The 20,620-nt window shown below is 35.9% G+C and overlaps 1 protein-coding gene across 1 annotated transcript in view; it reads right to left on the reverse strand.

Moving 5' to 3' along the window:
- Nucleotides 1–20,620, reverse strand: part of CENPC (centromere protein C) — an 86,882-nt gene that overhangs the window by 52,415 nt on the left and 13,847 nt on the right. Inside the window, 5 exon segments of the mRNA XM_078068736.1 lie at nucleotides 4,168–4,359; nucleotides 11,402–11,466; nucleotides 11,468–12,013; nucleotides 14,811–15,026; nucleotides 15,963–16,248. Of these exon segments, the coding sequence (XP_077924862.1) occupies nucleotides 4,168–4,359; nucleotides 11,402–11,466; nucleotides 11,468–12,013; nucleotides 14,811–15,026; nucleotides 15,963–16,248 (1,305 nt within the window).

Here is a 20,620-nt window from a genome sequence, read left to right on the forward strand (position 1 = left end):
GAGATCTATAAGAATTCCTCCATTTTTGTGACTCCCTACTTGATCAGAAACTCAACATCTGTTTCAAGACTGCTACATAAGTCTTTTTTGGTAAGTCCCAGAGTTCTAGAAAACTTATCCAGGCTTTGTAAGATTTTTATTTACCTATATATTTACACACTCATCTGCTATAGCAGTTTCAGGCACCTGGGGCAGAAAGGTGAGTTCCACAGAGCAATAACAGGAGTAGATAATGTTTTATATACTAACTACATGCCACTTACTCCTTATCATGAGGTAGAAGGATTTGTAATCATGTTACAGAATGAGAAACTGAAGAAAATAACTTACCCAAAGTGGAGAAATCATAATTTAAACTCAGTCTAAGTCCAAAATCCAAGAAAGGCTGCAAAAGAGTATTTCTTTCTACTGGCAATCAAGGATCCCAGTGACTCAAAAATTCATAGCAACAAGGCCTCAGATGTAGTGCCATATTTGTTCTACTCTCATTTGTGGATCTAAATACCACAGAGTCAACAGTATGATTTTCTTTTTTTCATGATTACCTCCTTTAAAAAATCAAAGATGTTTCCAAAACAATAAATGTTTCACATTGTACAGAAAAAGAGTTGGCATAGCAGACCTAAGAATGTTATCCTTAGAAAGACCTGCTTGCAAAGTTAGCTCTTGGCTAGCATTTGGGAACTTTAATTTCAGAGGGTTCCCATCATTTCCTAACTGATAAATGTGGTTTAGTGTGCCTAAACTGCTTTACAAAAAAATACAATTTATGTCAAATACTTGCTTTCCTTCAGGGAGTCTGGAATTTTAGTACTTACTAGGCAGAGGGTGCCTAGGTGACCACCTCCAGTAAAAATCTTGGGCTCTAAATCTCTAATGAGCTTCCCAAGTAGGTAACATTTCACACATCTATCATTAGTATTCATTGCCAAAAGAACTAAGTGCCTCTGGTATGAATCCACTGAGAGAGGACTCCTTCAGACTTTGCCCATGTACTTTTTCTCTGATTTTGCTTTGTATCCTCTTGCTGTAAGGAAACTTCAGACACCATTAGCACTTCTCTCACTACACTTTCACCTGATGGCCTTGCTTACTACTTCACTGAGAAAACAAAAAAGACAGAAGAGTACATATTCATCTTCTCACCATCAACTCTACCACCCTACTTCCATCTGTGTACTGCATCACAGTCCCCTCCTTACCTATTCAAGGACTGTGATCCTGTATTTATACTCTAACTTTCTAGGAGGTTGGTTTTTTTTTTTAATTTTTTATTTTATTTTTTATATTCAAGAGTCTTTCTTAAGTTTTTAAATTCCAGTTAGTAGGGGCACCTGGGTGGCTCAGTCAGTTAAGCATCTGCCTTCAGCTCAGGTCATGATCCCAGGGTCCTGGCATAGAGCCCCACTTGGGACTCCCTGCTCAGCAGGGAACCTGCTTCTCTCTTTCCCTATGCCCCTGCTTGTGCTCTCTCTCGCTCTCTCTCTCTCTCTCTCAAATAAATAAATGGAATCTTTAAAAAAAAAATTCCAGTTAGTTAATATACAGTATAATATTAGTTCAATATATCAAGTGTACAATATAGTGATTCAACACTTCCATACATCACCCGGTGCTCATCACAACAGGTGCACTCCTTAATCCCCATCACCTATTTAACCTTTCCCCCTGCCCACTTCCTTCTGGTAACCACCAGTTTGTTTTCTATAGTTAAATGTCTGTTTCTTGGTTTGCCTATCTTTCTTTTTTTCCCCTTTGCTCATTTGTTTTGTTTAAATTCCACGTATGAGTGAAGTCATATGGTATTTGTCTTTCTCTGACTGATATATTTCGCTTAGCATAATACTCTCTAGTTCCATCCATGTCATTGCAGATGGCAAGATTTTATTTTTTATGGCTGAGTAATATTCCGTTGTGTGTGTGTGTGTGTGTGTGTGCGCGCGTGTGTGTGTGTGTATACACACCACATCTTCTTATACATTCATCTGTCAATGGACACTTGGGCTGTTTCCATAATCTGGCTACTGTAGATAATGCTGCTATAAACATCAGGGTGTATGTATCTCTTTGAATTAGTATTTCTATATTCTTTGGGTAAATACCTAGTAGTGCAATTGCTGGATCACAGCTATTTTTAACTTCTTGAGGAACGTCCATAGTTCTCCACACTGGCTGCACCAGTTTGCATTCCCACCAACAGTACAAGAGGGTTCTCCCTTCTCCACATTCTATGGTTATTTTAAATGAGCAGATAAACCGACGTAACATCTTGTACATTATAAAAAAAAAAAAAAAGACCTTCCCTTGACCCCACATCTCTATGCTTCCTTATCTTATTATCTCTCCTTCCTCACTTCCTACTCTTGAAACCACTTCAGTCAGGCCTTTGATTTGATCATTCCACAGAAACCATTTCTATCAAAGTGACCAACAACCTCCACATGGCCGAAATTATATTGTCAGTTCTTAACTCTCGTCTACTTCAAGCCATCAGCAGTATTTAAAAGAGTTCATCACTCAATCCTTAAAATGCTTTCATTACTTTGCTTCCATAACCCTAAGTTCTCTTCAGTTTCCTTTAACCTTACTAACTGCAACTATTTAGTTTCTTTTGGTGGATCCTCCTTTCCCTCTTGACTCCTGGCATTGGGAGTCTCCCAGGACTCAATCCTTGGCTTTCTTTCTTCTCTAGGTTCAGTCTATCACTAGGAATTTCAAGCAGTCCTAAAGTTTTAAATATCATCTATATATTGGTAAGTCCCTAGTTATATGTCTTCCCAAATCTTTCCCCTAACTTTAAACTCATTTACCAGGCTATTTCCTCAATGTATCTACATTGATACCTAATTAATTTATTACAACCTGAAATCTTGACATCCTTCCCAAATCTGCTTCTTTCATACTTTCCCTCATTCAGTAAATAGTAGAGCTCCCTTATTCTATTTGTTCAGGCAAAAAAAAAAAAAAAAATCTGAGTCATCCTAGACTTCTGGTTCTCTTACTCCAATCTGTTAGTACCAAATCCAACCACTTTTCATCTCTTCCCTCCAACAATCTCTTAACTAGTATCCATGCCTTAGTTTCCCCTCTATGTAGCAGTAAAAATAATTCTTTTAGAGGCACCTGGGTGGCTCAGTCAGTTGGACATCTGCCTTCGGCTCAGGTCATGATCTCGGAGTCCCAGGATCTAGCCCCGCTTCAGGTTCCCTGCTCAACGGGGAGTCTGCTTCTCCCTCTGACCCTCACCCCACTCATGATCTCTCTCTCTAATAATAAATAAATAAAATCTTCTTAAAAAGTCTCTTAATTTAAAAAAAAAGAATAATTCTTTTAAAAGAGGATTCAATCAAGTCACTTCATTGCTTAAAATCTTCCAGTAGCTTCTCAATACACTTCGTCTAAACTGTCTATCACAGCCTCCCTCTCTGACTTCATCTCTCCTGGCTTACTCATCTTTAGCCATACTAGCCTTCTTGAATCCCTCAAACATGCCAAGTATGTTCCATCAGCACCTTTATAAATACGTTCCCTTGGTCTGAAATGTTACACACCAAGTTATTTGTATGGTTCCCCTCTTCATTTTTCTGAGATATATGCTCTGAAAGATCAAAATGGACTCTTATTACTACCTTTTACAAAAACATTATTCTGTTCTATCTTCTTATCCACCCCACTTCTACCTCTACTTCCCATCTCTATCCTTTATCAGCTTTATTTTTCTTTTTTTTTATTATGTTATGTTTATCACCATACATTACATCATTAGTTTTTGATGTAGTGTTCCATGATTCATTGTTTGCGTATAACACCCAGTGCTCCATTCAGTACATGCCCTCTTTAATACCCATCACCAGGCTAATTTTTCTTTATTGCCCATCACTGCATGAATTATACACTTATATTGCTGGTCTTCCTCCACTCAAATGTTAAGTCTCACGAGAGCAGGGATTTGTTTTTCCACAGCTATATCCCTATATCTAGAATACAATATATAGTAGAGCCCAATATCTTCACACTTAACTGACTTAATATTTCTATTAATGACCCAATTTAACTTTGTCCTCATTAGGTTTTCTGTGGAAAATGGGAGTATAAATCAAACATAAAGCCTCTTATAGAATGACTTTTTGGAGCTCTCAATGAACATCATTTAAATAAAATACTTACTCTGTTCTGACTTTACCACCCACCAATTAGATGGACGCCTGGAAATTCTTCGACTTCTTGTAATAGTTAAAGTCACTTCTTCAGGTACAAGTTTATTCTTCTTGGACCCACTGGGAAAATGCTTCTTTTTATATTCCTTATCTTTTTTCTGAGTCTCTGTATAAGGAACATTGGTGCTATTTTTCTTGCTTCCTATAAAGAACACCATAAAAAACAATTTACAATCTATGGAACTGAAGAGTTTTCAGAAAATCACAATAGGTTAAAAAAAAAAAAACCTCTCAATTATAGGAATATCTTAAATTTATTCTGTGGGCTTCTTTCATCTCTCTTTTTTTTAAGTCAAATGTTCTCAATAAGATCTGTTTCTGTCAGTTAAATATAAACTTTTGACATTGCTTGATAACTAACATACTCCTCAGCCAAAAAAATGAGTACACTCTGAAAAGGAAAAATATATGGCTTCTTCCAACTACTTACCAATGTTCCAAGTTAAAAAAAAAAAACGTAACCACTGCTTTTCTGTTTTGAATTAAATCATTATTTTGTCAATCTAATTTTTGAAAGAGATTTAAAGTGAGGTTTCAATAAAGAGATGTTCCTATATGAAGGAAAACCATTATTTTATGTTAACAGAATTTAAAAAAGAAAAGAGAATGAAAAGAAACAATGAATATGGCAAGCAATACATAGCTAATAAAAAGGTTTGGTGTCAGTAGTAACCTCATTTCACTACCACGACAATTGGGTAAGAAAAGAATCTAACAGAAGGGTGAAATCAATTCTAGTTTGTTTTTTGTGGCTGACAACCAGAAGAAGAAAAAATCAGGGAAATACAAGATATTTCAATACAAATAATACAGTTAAGAGGGGCACAATCACCAAAATGGAAAATTTCTTTTACTCAGAAATAGGTTTAAAATATTAGGTGTTAGTAGACAACGGAAAATTTTCTTGATCATCAAATAAATCAAGAAACCATCATTTATTAAGCAACTGAGACAAAGACTTCTGGTCCAAAGAAGGAATTAAACTCATATCAAGTAGGAAATATTCATGGAGTAAACAAACTACATAAAAGTATGTAAGACCAATAGAGCAGGTATTATATTTAACCACATAATTAAATATAAAACTATACAGAACTTTTTAAAAAGATGAAAGGAGAACATAATACAGGTTGAAACCTGGAAATATGGGAAATACAAGACCAGACTTTCACTAAGAAGGTAAATTTGGGGAAATAATTCAGATGGAGATGATATCTAAAGCAAAGGAATAATTTTCTCAAGGAATGAATATAAAGGAAGAGCAAAGGACAAACTATTAAACGGGGAATATGGAAAGAATCACCAAAATTTATAGATGAAATGAGGAAAAGTAATCAATAAAGACATAGAAGGAAATCAAACAAAAAAATAGGAGAATCAAAATATTATAGCATCAGAAATTAGCTAGTGTTTAATTAGGCTATAATGAAAACTACATCTTGTCATCTTTACTATATGTAGCATATAACATTGTGTTTGGCACATAGGCTTGAAATATGAATTCAGGGTGAAGCCAATGTTACAGTAATGAAATTGGCAAAAGTACTTCCCAGCATGAGCTATTTTAGATAGGATCCACGTTTTTGATACACCAAGTATGCTTCACAGATCAGCTGTATCAGTATCACCCGGAAGAGACTGTTTAGAAATACAGAATCTTGGGGCACCTAGGTGGCTCAGTTGGTTAAACGTCCAACTCTGGATTTCAGATTAGGTCATGCTCTCAGATCATGAGCTCAAACCCAGTGTCAGGCCCTGTGCTAAGCAGGGAGTCTGCTTGTCCCTCCCCCTCTCTCTGCTTGCTCTATTTCTCTCTCTTCCAAATAATCTTAAAAAAAAAAGAAAGAAAGAAAGAATGAATCTTGGGTCCCACCTGAGACCTACTAAGCCGGTTTATGAATCAAAATGTTAAGAAAATCCTCAGGGAATTCAAATGCATATGCAAGTTTGAAAAGCACTGTTCTGCTGTTGTAGTCATTCTCCCAGGTAAATTTGACTGAGGAGTAGAGAGATAGAAAACGAGCCAAAGTATGTCAAGATCCCTTACAGCAGTAAAACTCTCTGAGTCCAGTCTGAGAATAAGTTACAGGATTCGGCAACTCTGAATTTAAGATAAAGAGAATGATTTATGCTTATAAAAGGAGTAAAAGAAAAACATTAGCCTTAATGATCTGAACGAGACACAAGAAAAGTTGATGAAAAAGGAAAGAATATACTTTACCAATATTATGCTTAATATGGGAATTAACCAATATGTTAGAAGTGATGAGAATGGGAGATATTTGAAGAGCCACCACAGATAGCAAATCTTGATAAAGAACATATTTTAGGGAATGGATATAGAAAATAATAAAGGGTCAGTTTACAAAACACTAAAGCAAAGAGAACTTTCAACATGGTTGCCACTAATTAGTGGGTTTAAGGAATTATCTGTACAACTGCAAGAATCCTCACCAGTGAGCATCATTTTCAGGCCTCCTATATGTCCACCCTCCTTTCCCTTCTCCAACTCCTTTTCTTCTATTTCCCCCCTTTTTTTCTTTCCCTTACCTTATCAAAAGTACCTCAGGAACTGTTTTTTTTTTTTATAAAGATTTTATTTATTTATTTGAGAGAGAGAAAGAGAGAGAGAGAAAACAGGGGGATCAGCAGAGGGAGGGGGAGAAGCAGACTCCCTGCTGAGCAAGGAGCTCGACGACGTGGGGCTCAATCCCAGCACCCCCGGGGATCATGACCTGAGCTGAAGGCAGATGCTTAACTGACTAAGCCACCCAGGCACCCCCTCAGGAACTGTTCTAACAAATGAGATGTGCTCATGATGACAGAAATTGCCCATGTTCATGAATAAACTTCAAAAAAAGAAATCAATGTGAACAATGATTTAGGGGAAAAGAATCTCAGGAGGAAAATGCTATTGTGAAAGACTTATTCAGACCGTGACACAGAAAAAGAATATCAAAGTCTAAAACAAACCAATTAATTATTTCAGAAACTAATTCTAGGTCAGGGAAGATCAGAAACTGAATGACAAACAATTTAGAAAACTAATAAACAAGAACACATACAGAAGATACAACTGATATATGAACAGATGGTAACGTGAAGAGAGCTGACTTAGAACTGAGGGAACATATGTCCTAAGTAAGGCAATGGCCAGAAAAAGAGGTGACTTAGAAGTGATACATTTCTTTAACTACAGGAAATTTTGCATATATACATGTAAAGGAGTATCTTTCTAAAGGTGGGATATGTTTTAATAAACACAGCAAAATTATTCATCCAAAATAGAGTAATACTTCTGTCATTAATAATAATGTATTCCAATGACCCACAGAGATAACTGCTAAGGCTAAGATCTGAGGGGTATTTTAGGAATAAGACAGAAATAGTTGCTGTTCTCATGGAACTTTCAGTCTAACTGCCAGAAGGAAAGATGGAAATTTAGCAAGTAATTTTATGTTTGATAAAATAAAAAGGATGTTATTGGAGCATATATAGGAACATACTGGGATAGGGAGTAATAATCAAGTAAAGTGATATTTAAACTGAGTACAAAGGTTGGTAGGGGACAGAGTACATTTAGGAAAATTTTTCTAAGCAAAAGGTACAGCATTTTAAAAGGCCCACAGTTGAGACAGTAGTCTGTTCATGGAACTGGGAGAAATTCATTATAAAGTAACCCAGGAGATGAATCTGGAGAGTAGAGAGAAGACAGAGGGTATGTGCATAAACTGCTACAATAATCTAAGAAATAAATGACTCTAACTTGGCAAGGAGAACAGCAAGAGGAATGGAGAGAAGTAACAGATATGAAAGTCAAACTTTATACAGGTTGCTAAAGAGGAGTCAAAGATGATTCAGATTTCTTTCCTGAGCTACCAAATTTATTATGGTCCCATTTATGAAGATAGGAGAACTAAAGCAGGAGCAAGTTTGGAAGAATTTAGTTTCTAATACATCCAGTTTGAGAAGCCTAAGAGACATGAGAAGTGGAAAAGTCCACTGCCTCAACATAAATCATTAGCTTAGGCATTGCAAATTTGTCAAGTGCCTTTCGAATTAAAGACAAAATATCTTCAGCGTAAAAATATCCTTGGAATTAAATCATTTTCATATTAGTCTTTGAAAACTGATATGTTTAGCAGAATATCCTTCCAAAATATATTCATTTTGGCCAAAAATGTATTCACCCTAATCCACAAAATCTGTGAAAATGTTACCTTATATGGCAAGAGACTTTGCAGATGTGACTAAAGGTATAAACCTTAAAATAGGGAGATTATCCTGAATTATTTAGGCTGGTCCAATCTAATTATACGTGTTCTTAAAAGCAGTGGTCAGAAAGACAGGACAATGGAAGAAGAAGCAAAAGAATTTGGAAATGTGAGAAGGCTGGCATTGCTGGCTTTGAAGATGGAAGAAGGGAACCATGGATTCAAGGATATAAACAACTTCAAGGCTGGAAAAGACAAGGAAACAGATTCTCTCCTAGAATCACTAGAAAGAAAAGCAACCTTGTCAACACATTGATTTTAGCTCAGTGAGATCTATTTCAGACTTGTGACCCATAAAAACTATAAGATAACAAATGTGTGTTGTTCTAAGTCACTAAGTATGTGGTAATTTGTTATGACAGTGAGACAAAATAAATACAATTGGTAATAAATCAAACATTATTTTCACTAACCAATCTAGATAAAGAATTTAATATATCTGAAAATCAGTGTGAAGAATTTGGCAGGTACTTAATAAATGTTTAACATTTATAATTAAACAATATCCTTCAAGTATACTTTTTTTTTTACGATTTTATTTATTTATTTGACAGAGAGAGACATAGCGAGAGAGGGAACACAAGCAGGGCGAGAGGGAGAGGGAGAAGCAGGCTTCCTGCTGAGCAGGGAGCCTGATGCACGGTTCGATCCCAGGACCCTGGGACCATGACCTGAGCCGAAGGCAGACGCTTAACGACTGAGCCACCCAGACACCCCTATACTTTCTTGATACAATGTTTTTTCCTAAGAACTTAGAATAAATCAAAATTTTGTACCTTCAAATTTTATGAATTAATATTCTACTTAAAGGACTAATAAGAAAAAAAAACTTTCCTATAATATAACTTCAGTTTAGTCAGATTCTTTGTATTTTCTTAAAATAGCCAGCTGCTAATAAGGAAGGGAAAGGGGAAGGGGAAGGAAAAGGGGAAGAGAAAGGAGAAGGGAAGGGAGAAAGAATGGGAAGGGAAGGGAATGGAAGGGAAGGGAGAGAGAAAGAAAAAAGAAAAGAAAAGAAAAGAAAAGAGAAGAAAAGAAGGAAGGAAGGAGGGAGGGAGGAAAGAAAGAAAAAGAAAGAAAGAAAAAAGAAAAGAAAAAAGAAAGAAAACGAAAGGAAGGAAGGAAGGAAGGAAAGAATCCAATAAAAATAATATGGGGGGGCACCTGGGTGGCTGTCGGTTAAGTGTCTGCCTTCGGCTCAGGTCATGATCCCAGGGTCCTGGGATAGAGCCCAGCTTCACCGGGATCCCTGCTCAGTGGGGTATCTGCTTATCCCTCTCCACCCCACTCATGCTCTCTCTCTCAAATAAATAAAAATCTTTTTTAAAATAATAATATGGGACATGTCAGACATTTACAAGAGAGGTCCACAAAATAGAAAAGGTGGCTTTTTTCCCCTTTATTTTAAGCAGAATTTTTCAAATACACAAAGGTAACACAGACAAAACTGACAACTATTATTTCAGGTGATATAAAGTCTATTTGTAGATTATACAAAAAGAAAGCTAAAATAATTGAATAATAATTGAAGTGGAATTTCTTTTCATAAAAACTAGCTTAAATACTATGCTTTAATATATACTCTCTCTCCCTTCTGTATCAGCAATATTATATTATATTACAGTCATCTAGGACCTCTAGGTACAAATACTATTCTAGTGAAGAGAGTTTTCTGGTTAATAGTTTTTTCAAATCAGTATCGAAAACATTTTTACTTATTTCAAAACTTCTTGATAGTGCTGAAAAAATATAGGCTCTAACCACGCGACAGATCCTGAGCCAGTATTTTTTAACCTTGAGTGTTACCACCTAACTTACAGGATTGTCAAGAGGGATTAAATTATATTTTGCACATATAAAGTGTCTAATACATTTGTTACATATTTGTTTTCTATTCCATTAACTATTCTAAAGAAATTCTGTAAGAATATCTTTTCTATTACTTAAAAAGTGGTACAAAGAACATAAATGAATCTTTTCTTCATGACATTGTCATCATTACAAACCTCAATCACTATACAATGATCACATAAAGAAGGTAACCATACTCCAACTTTGTCTGAGACAATCCCAGTTTATGCTTCCTGTCCTGACATCCCCTCTCATTCTTAAGTGTCCCAGTTTGGATGATAAATAATATAATGATCCAAGATAAAAAGATCTATTGAGATATTACTTGGACAACTGTTCTCTGTAATTCTATTATCATCCTGTGAATATATGTGTATATCTGCTAGTCTACAGACACTACTAGATTGATTTTTTTTTTAATGGTGATTAATTGTGTCTTAGTCATCTTTGTAATTTCAGTGCCTAATACAGTGTCTGGCAATTTACTGAATGTTAGATCAATGAGTAAATGATGGAACAGAAGAGTATGAAGTTTTATCCTATAAGAAATAGCCCCATACTAGAGGGGAGGGGGGTGGGAGGATAGGTTAGCCTGGTGATGGGTATTAAAGAGGGCACGTTCTGCATGTAGCACTGGGTGTTATACACAAACAATGAATCATGGAACACTACATCAAAAACTAATGATGTAATGTATGGTGATTAACATAACAATAAAAAATTTTTTAAAAATAGCCCCATACTATCTTGGGTTTTTTTTTCCGTTTGTATTTTACTAAACCTCAAAGAATATATGATGTTGTCTTATTCATATTCTGGTAACCACCTGTTTTACAAGCCTTTTCCCTTCACTATTCCCTTTATATATACTGCCATCTTCTTAGAAGCTACACAAAACTCAAGTGACTCAGAATTGAATTACATGTAAAATAGAGATGCTAGAAAAGAGCCTATAGATTTAGGTTTACTTTGCCTACTTCTGAAAGCTAAATAGAAATATTACAAAAACATAAAGTGGTGGAATAATGTTCACAGTTATACTTAATATAAAACACTTACCCACAGGCAGCATCTGTTTTTTGGAAATATCAACATTTATCATCTCTTCACACTCTTCCATATTTGTCTGAATTTCTCTGTAACTTACCTTGGGTGATACGTGACATATTTATATTTTTATCTTTAGATTGTTCCGTATCAACCTGTTCTTCAAGTACACTGTCCTTAAATTTTCTTCTCTGTTTTTGTTTTATAGTCCTTTTCTTTCCAGATGATTTCTCTGCATTCTCATAATACATTTCATATTTTGTAGATCTATAATGATTTTCCAGTTCATTTGTCAAAGCACAACTCCTACCCAGTCTTTTTTGTTCAGAGGGCTGAGATTTCTCTATTGGGTAATCTGTGTCAGAATGTTTGTCACTTGTCAAAGTTGTAGGTGATACATTGTGATGTTTTTCTCTCGACTTCTTACTTTGAAGGAGTGCAGAGCTCTCTGCAGGGTATACTGTGCACTGTTTCAGAGGCCCAGCCTTTCTGGGTACAGTAATCCAAGATCGACTGGCAAAACTTCTTTCTGATTCATCAATTATAAATTCATCCTCTAACAACTTTAGGTCATTTGAAGGAGATGAGTGAAGTGGAGCAGTTGCTATATGCCTAACAATAGGACTAAAACAGGATGTTATAATAAATAATAGCTCAAAAAACAGTTTTTACCTTTGCTGTGTGAAGAAAATATATAGGAAATAAAATCTATGTATCTTTTAAAGAACAGTGCACATCTCCTCAATTTTCCCTTACCCTTGAAAATCCTCCTCTTCTTTTACATTTCTATAATGCCTGATTATATTCATTTATAACACTAATGAGATCACAGAAATTTAGAGCTGGAAGGAAGCCTAGACATCAAAAAAATTAATGCCCCCCCAACCAACTATATATACTGTACAGTTGAAACCCAGAGATGTGTTAAACATAGCGCAGACACATTGTCAGACAGTCCAAAAATGCATGCCATTGTTATATGTAATGTTATGCTAATTATGTTTGTATAGATGTCTCTTAGGGGCCAGATTTCTTCACATCCAAAACAAGATTATTTCCAAGACATCTTCAAGTCTAATATTCTAAGAAAACACTACTAAATTATGCACTAAATTATATTATGTAAAAATTCATTCCAAGTTTGAATAATTCACATACATTTTCAAATAAGTTTTTTGTTTTTTTTTTTAACTTTTTTTTTTTTTTTTTTAAGATTTTATTTATTTGCAAGAGAGAGAATGAGAGACAGAGAGCATGAGAGGGAGGAGGGTCAGAGGGAGAAGCAGACTCCCTGCCGAGCAGGGAGCCCGATGTGGGACTCGATCCCGGGACTCCAGGATCATGACCTGAGCCGAAGGCAGTCGCTTAACCAACTGAGCCACCCAGGCGCCCTCAAATAAGTTTTAATATTGCATTCATGGTATAGAAATAAATAGAAAGTAGCTAGAAAGGCAGGCAAATTGGGATTAAACAGCATCTCTTCCAATTAGTTGGGAAAGCTTTCTAGAGAAGGAAGGAATTATTTAAAAGACAGTAATCTGATGGACTCTTTTGCATTTCCTTCCCTTTTATAAGAACAGCTTCAAGCAAACTACATACTGAAGTGAGATATGCATAAGTAAAAACTTAGGGTAAACATCCAAACTCTGAATCTAGCATATGCACTCCTGGTTCTGCCTTTTCCACTTGAGTAAGGATGCTTAACCATTATTGTGTCTGCTTTTTCTATCTTTTCACTAATAAGATATACAAAAGGATTATGAAATGAAAATGCCTTCTCTACTTCCCTAATCTCAAATCCCTGATAACTGTTATAATGTAAAACAGTATACATATATACATATACACATATATGTGTGTATGTGTGTATACATACATATATACATATATGCTAAGAAATATACTATCTTCTATTAGGTAGAGTTTTTTAAGTTTATATACTTAGAAAACTCTAGAAAATCTAATGAAAAACAAAGTCAATATAAACAGAAAACACAATGAATGAATGTTTAAACAGAAATGTTACTTTTCCACATTTAAAGAACTAGCCAATCTGTTATAAATAGGTTTAATTTGCTTTACTGTATATAACTCATAATATCTGTTAGTTTTTATATATAAAGAAGTAATGCTAAGAATTTAAAAATTAAGCCTTCCTAAATCAGCCAATAAGAATTCTCTAGGGGCGCCTGGGTTGCTCAGTCGGTTAAGCATCTGCTTTCAGTTCAGGTCATGATCCCAGGGTCCTGGGATTGAGCCCCACATCTGAAAGCGGGCTTCTCCCTCTCCCTCTGCCTGCCACTCCCCCTGCTTGTCCTTGCGTGTGCTCTCGCTCTCTCTCTGTCAAATAAATAAATAATAAATAAATGAATAAATAAATAATAAATAAATAAATAAATAAAAGAACTCTCTAATCTGCTCCTCTATTCTACTTCAAGGGACTTCCATAACATCAAGATTATTCAAACTGAAGATATCCTTAGAAAACAATGTTGACACTTGCTTCAGACTGAATGTCTATATACTTCCAAAATTCATAAACTGAAACCTAATCCCCAATGGGATGGTATTTGGGGTGGGGCCTTTACGAGGTGATTGACTCATAAGGGTAGAACATTCATGAATAGAATTAATACCCTAATAAAAGAAGCCTCAGAAAGCCCCCTTGCCACCTTCTGCCATGTAAGGTTATAGCAAGAAGACAGCCATCCAAGAACCAGGAAGCAGATGTCACCAGAAAAGAAAAAGGAGACTGGCACATGAAAGGGGAAAATGGTATGCCAAAGCAGGGACAAATGCAAATGTGTACAACCGAGTTGGCAGAAACAGCTAACTAGGGAGAGTGAAGGCTGTAAATACCAGCAGACAAATCTAAAGTTTTTATAGGCCAGTGGTTCCCATCCCTCGCTGCATTAATTCTAGTTAACTGCAGTGTGCAGCCACAGTTAAGAATCACTGTGTGGACACAGTAGAACCTCTGAAGGTTTTTAAGTAGGCAAGAACAGATTAAAATTTATTTTAGGACTATACTTTTAACACAAGCAGAAAAAAAGGAAAGAAGATTTAAAGCTCTTAATTGTGAAATACACCATGACATAATTCTATTTCTAAATACTACCTTCATTTTTTGATATCATACAAACTAGAAAGTGCTAATGAGCAAAAGCACTGAATAAGCAATGAAAGCAATGAGTGCTGAATAAACTTACTTTCTTTCACATTTAATTTAGTAAGTATTTAATGATGGCTTTGGGGGTGATTTGCTGGTAAGAAACTATACTCTCCTTAGGGTTAGGCATAATTTCAATTAAAATTTGCACCAATAAGGTTAACTTTTAGTTAAATAGCATTAAGAATCCTTGATATTGTTCACAGAATATAAAAGAAAAATGCCTCAAAAGACAGTTTCTTAATAACTCACCTGGATTCACTTTTTCTTTTTACAGTTTCTAAAAACAATGTTGAAAAACTCTTTTTAGTTTGTGGCTGAATTTCATCTTCTGAATCTGGTACTCTTTTCTGACATGTTCTTGACGATTTCCTCTCTTGTGGTTCTTCTGATACTTTATCCTCTATTTCTGATACTTTATTTGCTATTTCTACTTTCTTCAAAGAATTTTTATCTTCAAAGTTTAACCTAAAAGTTTAAAAGGAAGGCAAGCTGAATACTCTCACAGTTTGCTGAGTTAGGAATTTTCCTGAACCCCCTTTCAGTAACCATAGAGACCACTTACAAAATTTTTCACTAGTCCTTTATTTAAAGTCCACAAATTCTGATTTGTAATCTCTTAAAATACACAAGGCAATTGCTCAGAAAAATTACATTTCTTATTTGTCAATAAAAAAGTAAGAGAAAAGACCAAGGAAATCTGTAGGTTAGAGGACTAGTTCTCAAACATTTAGTAAGATTTTGAATCATCTGAAGAATCTTATTAAAATGTAGATTCTGATTTAGTAGGTCTAGAATAGTGTTTGAGATTCTATATTTCTAACAAGCTGCCAGATAATGCAATGCTGTTGATCCTGAGCCACACACCACATTTTGAATAGCAAAATCTTAAAATGTACTTAACTCTTTGGCTCCAAGAATTACACAAGACACTAGACAGACATTAATTACACTCACTATAAAAGTCCCCAGTAGCAAAGGACTTTGAATGATCTACTTTGCTTCTTAAAGGCCAAAATGAGCCCCAAGAAATAGACACGGATTTACCACAACTTATCCTCAAAATACTTACCCTTTGCCATCCTAGAAATGACCCGATATATACCTACCATTGTAATTACAAAAGACATAGAGAAAATACTCTTAGGAAGTTATAGAAAACATATTATAAGAAAATACTTTTTTTCCATACACTATAGAAATGTTTACCCACAAACTTCTCTGAAGTATACTTTAAGCCTTCCTTATTAAATATAAACTGAATATAAACTGAACTATGTTATGCTCTTCTCATCTTAATATTCCTCAATATTTACCATAAAATACATTAAAAATAAATTAATAAATTAGTAACTTAAAAATTTTTAAGTAGGATTCATATTGTTTCAATAAATAAAAATTCACCTTTTTCTGGTTTTAAGAGAAATCTCTGTACTTGAAGACAATGTATTCACTGAATTTTCAGAAGTGTAGGTCTCTCTCTTTTGGGCAATAGATGTAATTGCATTTTGCGATAAAGAAGCTTTTGCATCCAAAAGAACAAAAGGTGAGCCAACAGATAAGTATAATTCCTCATCGGCTTCACTGTGATGATCTTTTAGTTTTTTCCTTGACATTTTTCTCGAGTCAGGTGTATTTTTAGAACCAACATCAGTTGCCAAAATTTGCTGATGAACTTCATGGTCTTGAACTAGAAGAAAATTATATGAAGATATTAAAATTTTTTTAAATAATATTAGAACCAAATGTGTTTTTTAAAATTCAGCAGCAATAACTAGATACAGTTTTCAGAAGACTCACGGTTCATTAAGTTTATAATCAAAGATCTATGAGTAAAATATATAAGTGCTTTAAAAGTTCTAATTCATGAAATTAATGAATATAAAGATGTATTTGGGGGTGCCTGGGTGGCTCAGTAGTCAAGCGTCTGCCTTCAGCTCAGGTCATGATCCTAGGGCCCTGGGATTGAGCCCTGCATTGGGCTCCCTGCTCAGTGAGAAGCCTGCTTCTCCCTCTCCCACTCCCTTGCTTGCCTGCTTGTATTCCCTCTCTCGCTGTGTCTCTCTCTGTCAAATAAATAAATAAAATCTTAAAAAAAAAAAAAAAGCTTTAAAAAAAAAATGTATTTGTTCCATGCTCTTAAGTTTTGAAGTGACAAAAATTTTCAAACAGAAAATTCACAATTCTATGGATATTCAATTTACCCAAGATTTGAATAAATCTAGACACAGCTAAAATAATGAAGTAATGCTAGAGAAATTATGAGATTCAATTTTTAGGTTAAGAGTCAGTAAACTAGGGGCGCCTGGGTGGCTCAGTTGGTTAAGCGACTGCCTTCGGCTCAGGACATGATCCTGGAGTCCCAGGATCGGGCTCCCTGCTCAGCAGGGAGTCTGCTTCTCCCTCTGACCCTCCCCCCTCTCATGTGCTCGCTCTCTCTCTCTCATTCTCTCTCTCAAATAAATAAAATCTTTAAAAAAAAAAAGTCAGTAAACTAAGGCAGCTAGACCACATATTTATACACACACATACACACAGAGAGACATAACAGATATGTATAGTGTTATATAAAAGATTTGTATGTGTGTATATATATGTAAAGGTATACATATAAAAATATACGTTATACATAAAAGTTTATATACATATATACATGTACCTTTATATACATGTATATAAAGAATATACATATTCTCTTAGCCTTATGCCTTCAAATATCAAAGAAAGAGTAGAACTGTTGGGGAGTATTTCATATTGATTCATACTCTTAAAAAGCAAAGATTAGGGGCACCTGGGTGGCTCAGTCGGTTAAGCGTCCGACTCTTGATTTCAGCTCAGGTCATGATTTTAGCGTGGTGAGATAGAGCCCCACGCTGGGCTCCGCACATAGCACAGAGTCTGCTTGGGTTTCTCTCTCCCTCTCCCTGTCCCTCTGCCCCTCTCCCCCCCCACCCCCCACGCACTCACCCTTTCTCCCTCTCTCCGTTAAAAAAAAATTAAAAAAAAAAAAAAGCAAAGATTTAAAAATTTTAAATACAATCCAAAAGGAGCTTTTGGAAGGTTATAGAACAAGACAGTATACTCAGTTTTCTCTACTTTTCCCTCTAAATATAACTAAACTAAATTCCTGGTAATTATCCATCAAACAGTAACAGAACTCTAAAAGCTGGAAGGAAAGAGGTATATTTGCTAGGAACCTCAAGTCTTAAGCAACAAAAGACAATACGGTGAATCCTCTGTGTTTTCCTTTATTTCCCATGTATCCCCAGACTGGGTTCTAGAGAAGCGTGTAACCCAGAACCATAAATAGGCATGGGAGAAAAAAAACCCTGCATTTTCTGGCCAAAAGACTTGGAGAAGGCAAACACAACAGAGACCTAGTGGGGAACCCCAACTCCCATTCCACAACCTGGGCCACTCAATACTCCATTCTGCAGTGGCCTTGTAAGAGCAGCAAAGCCTTAGGCCATGCTAGGCCCCACCCCATAATTTCTATGGGACAGCAGTAGCAGAGGAGCAAAGTCTGGACTAACCTTGTCCCTGGACTAACCCAGTACCCACTTCAACAGTCAAAGACAGCAGGCCGTATGCTCCACAAACAGCTGCAAAGCAGTGAAGTCTTTGACCTTCCCAGCCACTGCTTCACAGACCAAGGTGACAGTTTGAACCACTGTTAGTCAACAACCCAGGCCTTACTTCACAATGAGGGCCCCAAAAGGCAGTCTAATCTAAGGCAGGAAGAACATAAAAGAACGCTACATCCCCCATCCTGTCCTCCACCCAGTCATTTAAGAAGATCCAATCCCAACGGGTTCTGACTCCAACCCCCCATTTGAGTGAATGAGGACATGGGGGACTCAGGAAAGCACCTTCCATTCATCTGACACAGCACCAGCAAGAACTGAGGAGGAATCTCAGCAGCATCAGGAAATGAAACAGACCAAAATACCACTGCTAGGACTCTAAACACTTAACTGTCACTGGAAATAAAATCCACAAAAGTAAGCAAGAACCTATACATTAAACCAAAACAAGGCAACTATATGCTTTAACAAACAATTTAAATACAATCAAGAGTCTCCTAAAATAATAACCAAAATGTCAAGAATACAATCAAAATGACGGATTATACCAAAAGCCAGAAAAACACAACCTGAACAAAAACAATATGATCAATGGACACAGACAAGATGAATCAAATGTTGAAATTATTTAATAAGAATTTTAAAGCATCCTTCATAAAATGTTTTAACAATCAATTATAAATTGATTTTCATTTGTTTCTCCTGAAACAAATGAAAAGACAGAAACTCTCAAAGAAATGAGTTACAAAGGAGAACCAGTTTTTTAGATTTTAGCCATTCTTTTGGGTGTGCTGTGGTATCTAATTATTATTTTAATTTAAAATTCCCTAATGACAATGATGAACAAATCAAAGCCACAATGAGATACTACTTCAAACCCACAGGATGGCTATTATCACAAAACACACACACATGCAAAGAAAATAACAAGTGTTGGTGAAGATGTGGAGCAATTAGAACTCTTACGCATTGCTGATGAGAATGTAAAATGATGCAGCCACTACAAAAAACAGTTTAGTGGTTCCTCAAAAAATTAAAAATACAATTGCCATGTGATCCAATAATTCCTTTCTTGGGTATGTATCCAAAAGAACCGAAAGCAGAGACTGCAAAGATATTTGTACGCTCTCATTCACAGCAGCATTATTCACCAAAGACAAAAAGTGGAAACCACCCAAATATCCATCAATGGATAAATGAATAAAACAAAATGTAGTAATGGATGGATCCAGAAAGTATAATACTAGGTGAAATAAATCAGTCGGAAAAAGACAAATACCATATGATTTCACTCATATGTGAAATTTAAGAAACAAATGAACATATGGGGGGTGCAGGGGAAAGAAAGGAAAACCAAGAAACAGACTTTTTTTTAAGATTTTAATTTATTTATTTGATACAGAGAGAGAGGGAGAGAGCAAAGACAAGCAGGGGGAGCAGCAGGCAGGGGAGAAGCAGGTTGCCCACTGAGCAAGGAGCCCGATGCGGGGCTCAGTCCCAGGACCCTGGGATTATGACCTGAGCCAAAGGCACGACTGAGCCACCCAGACGCCCCAAGAACAGACTCTTAACTACAGGGAACAAACTGATGGTTACCAGAGGGGAAGTGGGTGGGGGGATGGGTGAAATAGGTGATGGGGACTAAGGAGGGCACCTGTGATGAGCACCAGGTTTTGTATGGAAGTGCTGAATCACTATATTGTACACCTGAAACTCATATTAGATTGTATGTTAACAAACTGGAATTTAAATAAAAACTTTTTTTAACAAGATGAAAATCTAAGATTCTACATATATCATTAGGATAAGATAGACCTTTTAACCAAAACAAGGTCAAAAACTATAAAAGTCAGGGGCGCCTCAGTTGGTTAAGCGACTGCCTTCAGCTCAGGTCATGATCCCAGGGTCCTGGGATCGAGCCCCGCACTGGGCTCCCTGCTCCTCGGGGAGCCTGCTTCTCCCTCTCCCTCTGCCTGTCGCTTCCCCTGCTTGCGCGCTCTCTCTCCATCAAATAAATAAATAAAATCTTTTAAAAAAAAAAAGCTATAAAGTCACACATCTGACAATTAAAATTAAAAAATCTTACTCATCATATGGTTTAAGATACTATAAACAAAATCTGTAGTCAAGGGATCATTTGGAAAAATATCTGTCACACAAATTACAGATCAACAGTTATAGATACTCAATTCAAAGACCTTTCATTAACAAGAAAAAACTAATGGACAAAGGATATGAATAGACAACTCAGAAAAAAGGAAATTCAAATAGCCAATAAATATATAAAAAGGTGCTCAAACTCAGTGGGTATCACAGATATAGACACTAAGGTGACAATGAGATCATATAATACTGATCAAACTGGCAAAAAAATAAATAAAAAAGCAAATGATCTATCAGGTAAAACATACTTTCCTACACTGCTGGTGTAAAAGAAAATTGTAAAGCTTCTTCTGAAAGCATGCACACCCATGCATG

This window comes from Halichoerus grypus, chromosome 3, assembly GCF_964656455.1.
Source record: "Halichoerus grypus chromosome 3, mHalGry1.hap1.1, whole genome shotgun sequence".
NCBI classification, from domain to species: Eukaryota; Metazoa; Chordata; class Mammalia; order Carnivora; family Phocidae; genus Halichoerus; species Halichoerus grypus.